This window comes from Ornithodoros turicata, chromosome 8 (assembly GCF_037126465.1).
Source record: "Ornithodoros turicata isolate Travis chromosome 8, ASM3712646v1, whole genome shotgun sequence".
NCBI lineage: Eukaryota > Metazoa > Arthropoda > Arachnida > Ixodida > Argasidae > Ornithodoros > Ornithodoros turicata.
The window spans coordinates 34,444,973-34,456,491 of NC_088208.1; the positions used below are offsets into that span (position 1 = coordinate 34,444,973).

General features: G+C 46.0%; 1 protein-coding gene across 2 annotated transcripts; it reads left to right on the plus strand.

The window, feature by feature from the left end:
• The first annotated feature begins 2,556 nt into the window (after positions 1–2,556).
• On the plus strand, positions 2,557–8,871 carry LOC135367086 (solute carrier family 28 member 3-like). Of its 2 annotated transcripts, none has more exons than XM_064600193.1 (12): positions 2,557–2,683; positions 2,748–2,774; positions 3,739–3,981; positions 4,438–4,718; positions 5,333–5,696; positions 5,769–5,930; positions 6,936–7,061; positions 7,122–7,249; positions 7,695–7,863; positions 7,934–8,092; positions 8,154–8,334; positions 8,689–8,871. In XM_064600193.1, exons 1-12 carry the CDS (start codon positions 2,654–2,656, stop codon positions 8,751–8,753), a joined length of 1,935 nt encoding a protein of 644 aa, XP_064456263.1. In that variant the 5' UTR covers positions 2,557–2,653; the 3' UTR covers positions 8,754–8,871. The 2 variants fall into 2 exon arrangements, with proteins under 2 accessions (XP_064456263.1, XP_064456264.1); XM_064600194.1 differs by having other exon boundaries at positions 2,565–2,683; positions 3,771–3,981.
• The last annotated feature ends 2,648 nt before the right edge of the window (positions 8,872–11,519 follow it).

Below are 11,519 nucleotides of genomic sequence, written 5' to 3' on the forward strand. Positions count from 1 at the left end.
ACAAGTACACTTGGCAGCATGTCCATGAAACGAAACGGACACTGCATACCCAGGATTCTACCAGACATCCTGCTCCAAGGTATCTGTGCCCAAGCCCTATGCCTTTCGGCATTTCAGTACGCAATAGATGCAACAATTTATACAAGCATATAGGTGCCATACCTTCTCTTCATCACGACTGCGAACACCGGATCGAGCTAGAGAACACCTCTGTTAAAGTAAATGACATGAGATTTATTGCAGTCTGGCAGAAAATCAACAGTGTGATTTTTCCTTTGGAATCTCTCAGCATGCCAGTTTCATACATCATCTACATACTTTTATTCCAGGCAGAAGTATACTACAGCATTGCCAATCTTTGTGCCACCAAACCCTTACATCACCAGCTTTCCGTGACACGACGTTGCCAACAGACACCTGAAATGCAAATATATTAATCTTACTATTTCATCTGGACATGTACGACACCAACACTCAATTAAAAGCGGCACACACATGTAAGCATTCGTACTCAAGCTGCAGTGTTATGTATTGACTATCTGGAATGTCTATACGAAAGCGGAAGGACGTTTGTCAGTGAGAGTACGTTAGGTCTTATGCCGGTTAGGTCTTAGGTCTCTTATGCCGGGACTCTCATTAAGCCTAAGCACTTACCGTCGGCAAAACCAAATCGATCTTTTAATTTTCCTTTGCGGCCTACTTTAAGTGCTTGAAGATATCCTTGGCTACGCAATGGTCTACGCAATGTAGGAAGTCGAACAGTTCTTCAGTGCACGCTTCCGCTGTTTTGGTTCGGCTGTTCACCCTGTCGTTGCATTCCTGAAGTTTCTCCCCGTAGGCTGTGCACTTGGCGGTTTCCTTGCATTTGTCCTTCAGTGTATCAAGAGGGTCGACAAGCTCCTCTTCTTCCTCTGGAGCGTCTGCTTTTACAATAGGCTTTAGATGTGCCATTTTCTTTGATGTCAAGCGCGAGAGCTCGCTTCCCCAGCGAAACACACCGAACAGCGGACACGGTGACCTACACAATGTTGCTAGAGGTCAAATTTACTCCGCGCTGCACTGACAAGTTTCGATTTCGACTCAACCGTGACGTAGGAAAAAAAAAAGAAAAGAAAAGGATTATGCCTTTGCAAGTGAATAAAAAAATGAGCATTATACCTGGAGAAGATGTCCCAAAAAGGTTGCTGGGAGGATGGGCTAGCCCTTTGGAGTAAAATAATAGATACTTTTAGGAGGTAAGTGCGAGGTAAGCGAGGTAATACAGTGCTGGGCAAACATTTTGGCAAAACTTGTTGCCCAATGCAAGGACAAACCTGTCTAAAATATTTTTTATTTAGCAGTTTTAACCGAGAAATTCGAAAATGCCGCGGATCTGAAAATTCACACATCTCAATTTTTGTTCATATTCACCCTTTTATGCAAATCTAGATTTTAATTTTAAAAATCCGTGGTGATATTCTTTTCTTCTTCCTCTTGGATCTTTGGCACATAGCCAGAGGGCATGATGAAGGCCCTACTTCTTCTTCTTTCACCTCAGACGCTGGTCGCTATTCACGAAGAAAGGTTAGCCAAGGCTAAGCTCCTCGCAGATTCCTCAGACCACTAGAGAAATCCTTCTACTTCTTCCTCGCAGGTTCCTCCGGACCAACAGAGAAATTCTTTCAGTCAACCATTGCCTTTGGCTGTGTGCCACACCAAGTTCAAAAGTTAGCAGCACCATAGTTGCACTGCTTACTTCCTCTTCCTGAACAATGTTGCAGACCTCGGCTCCTACTGGAGAGCTCATCATGATATTATCACCGTCAATGACGTCACTATATAGGGTATGCGTCACCCCTCTTTCCATACCTCTCTCTGGATCTCTTTCCGTACCAGGCGACACATGATAAATAAGGATATCACATATACCACACCCAGAAGAAAGGGGAAAAAAATCACTTGCTCGCAGAGTGCTCCTCGTGTTGTTTTTGGTGTCATCGCCGCACAAATAGATAGAGGAAGAGACGCTATTGGTGCGGTGCTTCACCCCGTGCAGACCGCACGCTCCTAGTGTTGCTGGTGACCCCCGTATTACCTGTCGCGATGAAACACCCCAATTATCGTCATTCAAATAAACCTTCGTTGCTATTTCGCCTATATGGACCTTACAGGGACATATTTCTTTGTTGTTTTCTTTCGGGGGGCCACAATCCTAGAGCCTTGCGGACTACTGTTCGTCGAAGATGAAGCTCGCAGACAACCACGGCCAGCAGTTTGAAGGTCGAAGAAGTGGATGTTGGCAACACCATCGAGAGGAGGGGAGATATAAATAAAAGGTATATCTCACAAAAACATATACTAAAGAAATGCGCCCATGAATCCCACGTCCCATGAGAATCTCCAACTTTCTTTCTACTTCTTCTGCGGCCACTCTTTTGTAGCAGAAGCTGCTTTTATCATCCTATCTGATCGTACCTGATATCTAAGGTCGCTTCACGCGTTACATCATGACTAGCCCTGGCCAATCGCCCTCAGTGGCTAACGGCCATTGCCCTGAGGTAGAAGAAGAAGAAGATACACGCGCACAGCCATTGATGGCAATCACCTGCACGAGCCACGATGCATTCGAGCTGATTACAATTAGTGTACCATTACCATTCGTGAATCACTCGTGATGGCGGCTACGTTGACGAATGCAGATATTGTAAGTGACGGTACTAAGCTAGTGTACTCATCCATGTTTGACATCTTTGTCCCTTCTAATGCAGGCATCATCGAAGTCGTCCACGACTAAGGTAATTGCAGATCACTCTCGATGGCCTGAGATCTCGGTTTGCACCTTACGTGGTCACCCCTCGGCATAACCTTACGTGGTCACTATACGGAATGTTATACAAACACAAATTGTATCCTGCAATTAAGGGCGGGCCTAGGGGTGCAAGGTTCGGATGTCCTGATACCCCCTCCCTTGAATTGCCTCTGGTCCTCTAAGAGGGCGTGGGTCCGTACCCCACTTCTGACATCATGTTATGAACTGATGGTACCGGGTCTCTTATGATTGAAGACTGATTAAGTGCATCGCACAACATGCTTTATGGTACTACCCTAACATGCTTTATGGTGTACATCTCGCTGTGACCACGACTTGCCCGCACCCAGGGTTGGCTTTCGCCACCACATGAGAGTACAGAGGGAACTGTACTCAAATATATGTTCATAACAGTCGCCAAGTGCTTCAACTTATATTAGGCAGCTTAGCATGCTGTCCTGGACCGGGCCTCCTTCTCAGAAAAAGCTTGGATCCTTCCTCGCCTTCAACGCCCCCTATAATCCACGCAACCTGTTCACTTTAGGTGCACTCTACGCTACTCTGCTGTTCAGAACTGTCATGTAGGCCTATTCGTGAATGGTGGAATTCATAATTAAAAGCGCTAAAGACTTCACGAAAAGAACGAGGACAGGGACAGAGTTGTGTGATCTTCCCTGTTCAGGAGTTTCTAGCGCTTTTAACCATGAATTCAACCACACACAACTTGTTTGACACTCTGGGATATCTCTGATATGTTTAATAGTGTACCTTTGATACTACTGGATACTGGGCTTGAAAGCAAGGATACCGTTGGGTTATGTATGCATATATGATATCTCCGCTGTGTGGTACCGTACACGAAACCTATAGTGAACTTTCACGTCCAGTTCTTTCGTGGAACAGAAGAAAGCGCCACAACTGTATAGAACGTTTTCTCACGTTTCTTCAAGACCGTACATAACGAAAGGGACTATGGCGGCAGTCCAGGGACTCAGATGTTCTCGACATCGACCCTGGAGTCCTTACGGCGACCACTGGGCTTTGAGCCCGGGTTCTCAACAAACACGACTGCTTTTCCCTCAAGAACCAGAAACTGGGAGGACGTCTCCGAAGGTGGCGAAGGAGGCGAGCTCAAAAGCGTGTCGAGCGCCATCCAACTTACGGGCAGCGTGGCTGGCATCAATGGATCCCACGTACGTGACAATATGCACCTACTGATACGGTTCATTCATGTGCACATTGCGCCAAATCTGGAAACAGGGATAGGAATGAAGGTGGGGGGGGGGGGGGCAATTAGCGTGGCGTCAGAGGATCCGCAGTTACCAGAGGCTAATGAAATTGAAAACCGGTATAGTTACACGGGTGACACATAGCCAACTATTCGACGGCCGGTTGACTTTGTGCCAACGAACGTCCAGCGACATACCGGTCTCCTCTTGGGAGTACAGCTAGTGGCATTACGTTCCGATATCTCAAATGGTATAGTCCCATCGTTTCGTATATGGTCCCGTAACGCTTCAACGGTTCGAATCGCTTAAGTGGACCGCTCTAGCTGCCTCCTAGGAATCCTTCACAAACATTTGAATGTGATAAGTTCGTAAAGTTGAGCCGCTCTGCGTGTATATTCTAATTACCTCATGTGTTTGCAGTGCAGCAAACGTACCAAGAGACTCCTGTTCCTTGCGTTATGGATGCTCGTGCACATATATCTAGCCGTTGCTGCGTGGAATTCTTGGAGCATGTCTGAGAGCTGGTGCCACGGCGTCAAGTCCCTGCTGCTCATTGTACTGCTGCTGCACATCTGCACGGCTGACATCGTGCTCAGGTCGCTCGGCGTGTGGACATCTGTGCGACGCATAAAAGAATATATGTACCATTCACTGGCCGACGTTTGCACCTCGTGTTTCTGTACGCCGTTCCTGGTGAAGGGGCAAGTCATTAGCAATGTTGCAAAATTAACTCGAAAATACAGATCTAGAGAATACTGCACTGATATGCCAGCCACAAAACCTTTCAACTATGTATGGAGTGCTTAAAAACCGGTGCAGGCTTTTTTCAGCTTCCAGGTTTGTTTGGGTATAGGTCATGAAAGCCGAGCTGTCTGGGCATCGGTGACGCTTCGAAATGTATTATAGGAGGCATGTTTTACTAGAAGTATAACAGAAGCCTTGTTATGCTTCGAAATTGTGGAATACGCGGCAAAATAAATGTCGTAACAAAATTTCTACCGCTGCGACACTACGCGGCGGGATAGGCCGTCGGAAACGTTGGCAGCGGGTTTCCCTTTTTTTTTCTTGTCGATTTATCCGTAAAGAATTGCACCGCTTAGCAATCCTTGCATGAAATTTGAGCGGATAATGACGTTTGATAACGTTTGATAACGCGAACACTCTTGTTATTCATTTTATCTTCCATTACAGAAGCAGTACTTTATCCTCGGTAACTCTGTAGATTCGACTTGTGGAACTAAATGGACAAACGGAAAATAACACCATGTTCCCCACAAGCCCCTGCGTAAGCAGTTCCGCGCATTTCTACTCGCAGGCTGGTCTACGGCATTAGCTACAGTGTCCTCGTCGGCTTCCTCGCGTACGACAGTGCGCCGGAACTGGATGGCCTGGTCAGTTTCTGTGGCCTCGTTCTCTTCGTTTGCCTCAGCTGCCTGTTCTCCAAGAGTCCCAACCATATACCGTGGGACAGCGTACTTTCCGGTGTGCTCTTTCAGTACCTACTGGGACTTGTTCTGTTGCGATCAGATTTTGGACGCCGCCTTGTGCAATGTGTGGGCGACCTAGCCCTGCACTTGACGGATTTCTCAGAATATGGCGCACGATTCGTCTTTGGGTATCTCGTCGACGGGCAGCTCGCCGGGGTCAAGCAGAAGCAGCCCGGCATCTTTGTCTTTACGGTAAGGACGCAGACCTCCTTGCGTTCACGCGAGTATTGTAGTGCGTTACATGCGGGGCTCATTTTCGACCAGATGTTACCCAACGTAATATTCTTCGGGTTCCTGATCAACGTCCTGTTCTACTACGGCGTGGCGCAATGGACGATTGTCAAAGTGGGCTGGTTGATGCACCATATTATTGGAACAACTGCTGGCGAATCCACAGCTGCCATTGCCAACATCTTTCTTGGAACGGTGAGGCGTACATTTCAACCCATTCTACGGTAGTGCTGTTGAAGGGTACTCCCTTATCATACGGAAAATCGGGACGCATTGGAAGGATGTCTATGCCGTACAGGACAGAGTCTTATGGAACACAAAAATGTCTCCATTCTCTTCCTTAACGCCACCCTGGCGGCAGACGGAAGCACGCCATCCGTTAAAAAGGGGGTGGACCAGAATGTCTCCCCGGGTTCCGTGAAATTTTGTCCAGCACTGCAACTCTGCATCCACGCACCTTGAAGGCTGACACTTGGCAAGATTACGTGTTTCCTGTCTCTTTACATGTGCTAGGAGAGTAGGGCTATTTAATGTTCAGTAATATATAGTATTAGTTTCGTTTCTGAGCTACATCTCATACTGTACGGAGCCTCTGGCCCAAGAACAGTTTCTCCTCAAAGCATCAATGGCTCCCGATCTGAAGCTTCTGCTTCAATCAGTCGGATGGCTGAGTTTTCCACTTTTCGATGTGGACACCTGTGGGATGTTACAACACTCGTCCTATTTAGCTTCTCAAGATTGTAGGTTATCAGGATTTTCCACGTTTATATATAGACCGCGTGCGTGATGTTAGAACGCTCGCCTTATTTAGCTAATTTTCAGGACTGACAGATTGCCACCAATCCAAAACCAATTCTTGAGCGGAGTATACATTTGCTCATACATCTGGCCTAGCTTTGAGAGGACGTGTCCACAGACCTCCCGACAATGCAGTCATCCCATGGGCGTTCCCATGACTTTTTTTCCAAAGGGGGGAAACCAATAGGCACTAGGTATATAGTAGAATGACGACAACCTGACCTGACTGACACCTCTTACATGAAGCGGATATGGCGGGTAAGGTTCATATTATTCACATGACATTTGAGCATAAACCATGACGGCCTGTAAGCACAGAGGACAATTTCCACAATGGGAGCTTGAAGATCCTTGCCACCCTCTCGGTACGCCCATGGTCAAATACCCCCTTTTTATCGGTAGGGAGAAGCCACCCTACTGATCCGTCCGTACATAAGTCGCATGACAATCTCCGAGCTGCACTGTACCATGACGGTTGGCATCGCTTCCATGTCAGCAGGACTCTTCAACGCATTCTCCCGCCAACAGGTAGGACGCTCTGTGGACCAGCGCAAATCTATGCATCGATAACATTGCTCAAACGTACAGACGGATCCACTCCATATTATGGCTTCGTCAATCCTCTCAGCACCAGCCGGCCTGGTGGCAGCGAAGCTCTGGTACCCCGAGACTCAGGTGTCCGTAACGCACTACGGCGATATAGATACATTTAAAAGGTATGCTGTTTGGCCTTCGTGCTCCAGGAACAAACTGAACTTACCCAAGGCCTAGAGAAATTCCTTGAAATAATTCGCCCCAACACCTGCCTGTACACTCTTAGGGAAGAGGGTTTGAAATGGCACTGGTAACTGCCTATCCTTCACCACGCGGATGGCAGCGTTCGTTTGTAGGAATGTTGCATGGGGTGTAACCGTGTTTGTTATACCTCCGCGGCCCTGCTTTCCCCAAAGTTCATTCGTATGCTTAGAATTTTCTCCAAAAAGGTATAGACAAAACATTGCATCTTAACGGTGGTAAGGTTACAAGCAAACCTCAGCAAAGACTTTTAGAGCCAACCTTAACCTTAAGCCATGCTTAACCTTAACAGTCAAAGGGCTCTTTGTGAATAACGTGTGTGAAGAGGTAGTATTCCTATATTGTGACGCCACCACACCATTTCAGCCCAGAAAGCAGCGCTTTAGAAGCGGCCGCCGTTGGAATTACCTCTGTGCTGTCCATGTTGCCGATAATAGCAGCCACTCTGATTGTCTTCATGAGCTTTATCGCTTTCGCCGATGATGCTATTCAGCACTTGGGTAACCTTGTTGGCCTGCACAGTTTCAACATTAAGGTATACAATACAAAAACGACCACGTGCCGCCCGCATGATGATCCACGGATATTTCTTGCAATAATTTCAGGAATTGGTAGCCACAATTTTCTTTCCCGGAGTTTTATTCCTGGTCATCGACAGGGGCGAAGCACGTCGACTTTCGAGCATTCTCTCTGCCCAAGCCATCGAGAACGAACTCCATGGCTTCGCCAGGTTTCATGACGAAAGCGCGAACGCTGGGCTCACTGTAAGCAGTAGGGGCCACAGCGGTGTCCAATGGCTTTTAGTATGTAGAGATGCAATTGCAGATGCGAACGCGAACAGTGGCGACGTACGTTCTCTGCGGCTTCAGTAACCTTAGCACCATCGGAATCCAGTTGGGAGCACTGGGAGCCGTCGCGCCGTCTCGCATTGCTGACCTGTCAGTGGTTGTCTTGAGAGCTTCAGTCGCAGGATTTGTGGCTTGCTTCTTTACAGCTTGCGTTGCAGGTGAGATCCCTAACTCGACAATTTTATAGGTGCCAACTACAGTGTATGTCCCCACGTAACTTCACGGGGCCACGTAACAGAAAATTCACAGTCGACGATGATGTGTTCAGTGCGTTTGGCACACTGAGTTCAGGTAATTTCTTCCCCTTCCAAAACACACCGGCATCAATTTCCTATTGCCGTATTTTTGTCTTAGATTTGTCTGCGATAAGGTCAATTGTAGTAACAGAAATTTAGGTTTTATATGCGGATATCGAACGGATGCCGTGTGATCCTTACTCCAGCCCATATGATCGCACTCACATGAGATTGTGTGCTCACATATGGGATGCGTGATGACGAACAATTTTTCAGGTTCCTTGATCACGTCCAAGGCCAACCCGACGTTGACAAGTTTCAACGCTACAGACTTCTTGTGAGCTCTCGTCGTCAAGAGGACGGAAGCGCCCAATGCACATTAACCTAGCTGTTGCAATAATACATGCGTTATCACGAATCACGTATCATCAATAAATGGGATAATTTTTTCCCGGCGTACTCTCAGCATTTTATTAAAGGCACTATAAAGGCACACAAGAATTTGTGTTTTATGAGGTTTCAGTGTTGAACACGTCGTAAATGTGAACAGTTAGCATCAGGCTCCAACAGGTCCTCATAGAGCCCATAGTTTGAGATAATTCACACAACACTGGGCCCATGATCAAAGAGTGCAACGTTGTAGAAATGATGCTTAGCCGGTCGGCCAATCAGAAGCCTTAACATTTGGCTGACCGTTCGGCAGGTTCTGGCTACCATCGACTTCTACTGATTTCACGCCTGCCGCCGTTCCCCGATATTCCAAATAACTGAAGTTTCTTTTGGATAAAAGAAGCATTTATTTGACACAAAGCACTGATTCAAAGATCTGATACATGGTGCATTGTGAATACAAAGAATACACATTAAAGATTATATATGTATTATACATTATACATTGTGAATACATACATTTCTATATAATGTGACAGTAGGTGAGACAATACAGTGCGGGAAAAAGTGTTGGCAGTAAAAAAACACAACAGGAACACATGATAGCAGCAAAAAACACGAGAGCAACACCTGATGCTAGAAAAATAACGCAACACCAACGCCTTATGGCAACAACAACAAAAACACGGCAGCAACGATGAAAGAAGGAAGAACATCAATTGTCTCGTGTTCAACAGCAGCAACACCTGATGGCAGTGGAAAAAAAAAAAACACAACAGCAACAACACTTCATGGCAGTAAGAAAACAAGAACACTTCATGGAAGCAGAGATGCATTTTATGTAGTGTGGCAGTTGAAGAGACAATACAGCACATAAAAAAGCGTGGGCAGCAAAAAACAAACAAAAAAAAACAACAGCAACACTTGACTGCACCAAAATAAAACAATAGCAACACCTGATGGGAGTGACAGAAACACGTCAGCAACACCAACAACAACAACACAGCAGCAGCAACACCTGATGTCAGCACAACGACAATACAAACCTGATGGCAGCACAAAAAGAACGCAACAGCTCATGGCAGCAAAAAAACACGAAAGCAATACCTGATGGCAGCGAAAAAACACAACAGCAACACTTCATGGCGGTGAGAAAACAACGCTTAATGGCAAAGCAGAAGTGCATTTTTAGGTAGTGCGGCAGTAGACGAGACAATGCAGCACAAGGAAAAAGCGCTGGCAGTAAAAAAAAAAAAAACAGCTACACCTGATGACACAAAAAAATGCAATGACAACACCTTATGAGCAGCAAAAAAAAAACGCAAAAATTGATGGTAGCGAAGAAAGCACACACGACAGCAACACCTGAAGGAAGTGAAAAAAGAAATAGCGACACCTACAACGAAAAACGAATAAACACGACAACAACACCTGATGGAAGAGGAAAAAACACAACAGCAACACCTAACGGCAGCAAAAAACAACACTTTATATCGGTGAGAAAACAACATTTGATGGCAAGGCAGAGATGCATTTTTATGTAACGCGAGGCAAGTAGATGAGACAATGCTGCACAACAACAACAAAACACAACAGCACCACCTGATGTCAGCGAAGGAGAGAACAGCAACACCTGATTGCAGCAAAAAACAAAACAAAAAAAACACGACAGCAACAGCTGATGGCAGCAAAAAACAGCAACCCCTAATCGCAGCAATACAAAATCACAACAGGAATACCTGAAGGAAGCCAAAAAAAACAGCGACACTTGACAACGAAAAAACGAATGAACACGACAGCAACACCTGACGGCAGATGAAAAACAGAACAGCTACGCCTAACTGCAGCAAAAAACAGCAGCAAGGCCTAATGGCAAACACAAAAACACAACAACAACAGTCATGGCAGTGAGAAAACAACACTTAATGGCAAAGCAGAGGTGCATTCTTATGTAACGTGGTGGTAGATGAGACGATGCAGCACAGCAAAAAACCCAACAGCAACACCTGGTGGCAACAAAAAAGAAAAAAGAACCGCAACACCTCATGACAGTGAAAAAGTAATGGCACTACCTGATGGCAGCAACAAAAAACACATCAGCAACACCAGTTGGTAGCGCAAAACCAACAGCAATACCTGATGGCAGCAAAAACACAACGGCAACACCAGTTCGCAGCAAAAAGAGAACAGCCACACCGGACGACAACGAAAAAACAAGACTGGAACACACATGATGGCAGAGAAAAAAATACAATAGCAACACCTAATGGCAGCAAAAAACACTCCATAGCGGTTAGGAAACAACACTTAATGGCAAGGCAGAGATGCATTTTTATGTAACGCGGCAGTAGATGAGACAATGCTGCACAACAACAACGAAACAGAACAGAACAGCAAGAGCTGATGGCAACGAAAAAAGAACAGCAACACCTGTAGCAACACCTGGCAGCAAAAAACACAGCAGCAACACCTAATGGCAACAACAAAAACACAACAACAAAACCAACACTTTATAGCAGTGAGAAAACATAATACTTCATGGCAAAGCAGAGTTGCATTTTCATGTATCGTGGTAGTAGATGAGACAATGCAAGCAACACCTGATGGCAACAACAACAGCGAACACAAGAGCAACACCTGATGGCAGCAAAAACGATGAAACACCTGATGATGGTGAAAGAAAAACACAACAGCAACATCGGACGGCAACGAAAACA

Coding starts and splice junctions, on each gene's coding strand:
- LOC135367086 (XM_064600193.1), top strand. CDS start 2,654: ATGGCGGCTACGTTGACGAATGCAGATATT. Junction 5,931..6,935: donor CCAACATCTTTCTTGGAACG/GTGAGGCGTACA, acceptor TTTTATCGGTAG/GGAGAAGCCACCCTACTGAT. Junction 8,093..8,153: donor GCGCGAACGCTGGGCTCACT/GTAAGCAGTAGG, acceptor ATGCAATTGCAG/ATGCGAACGCGAACAGTGGC.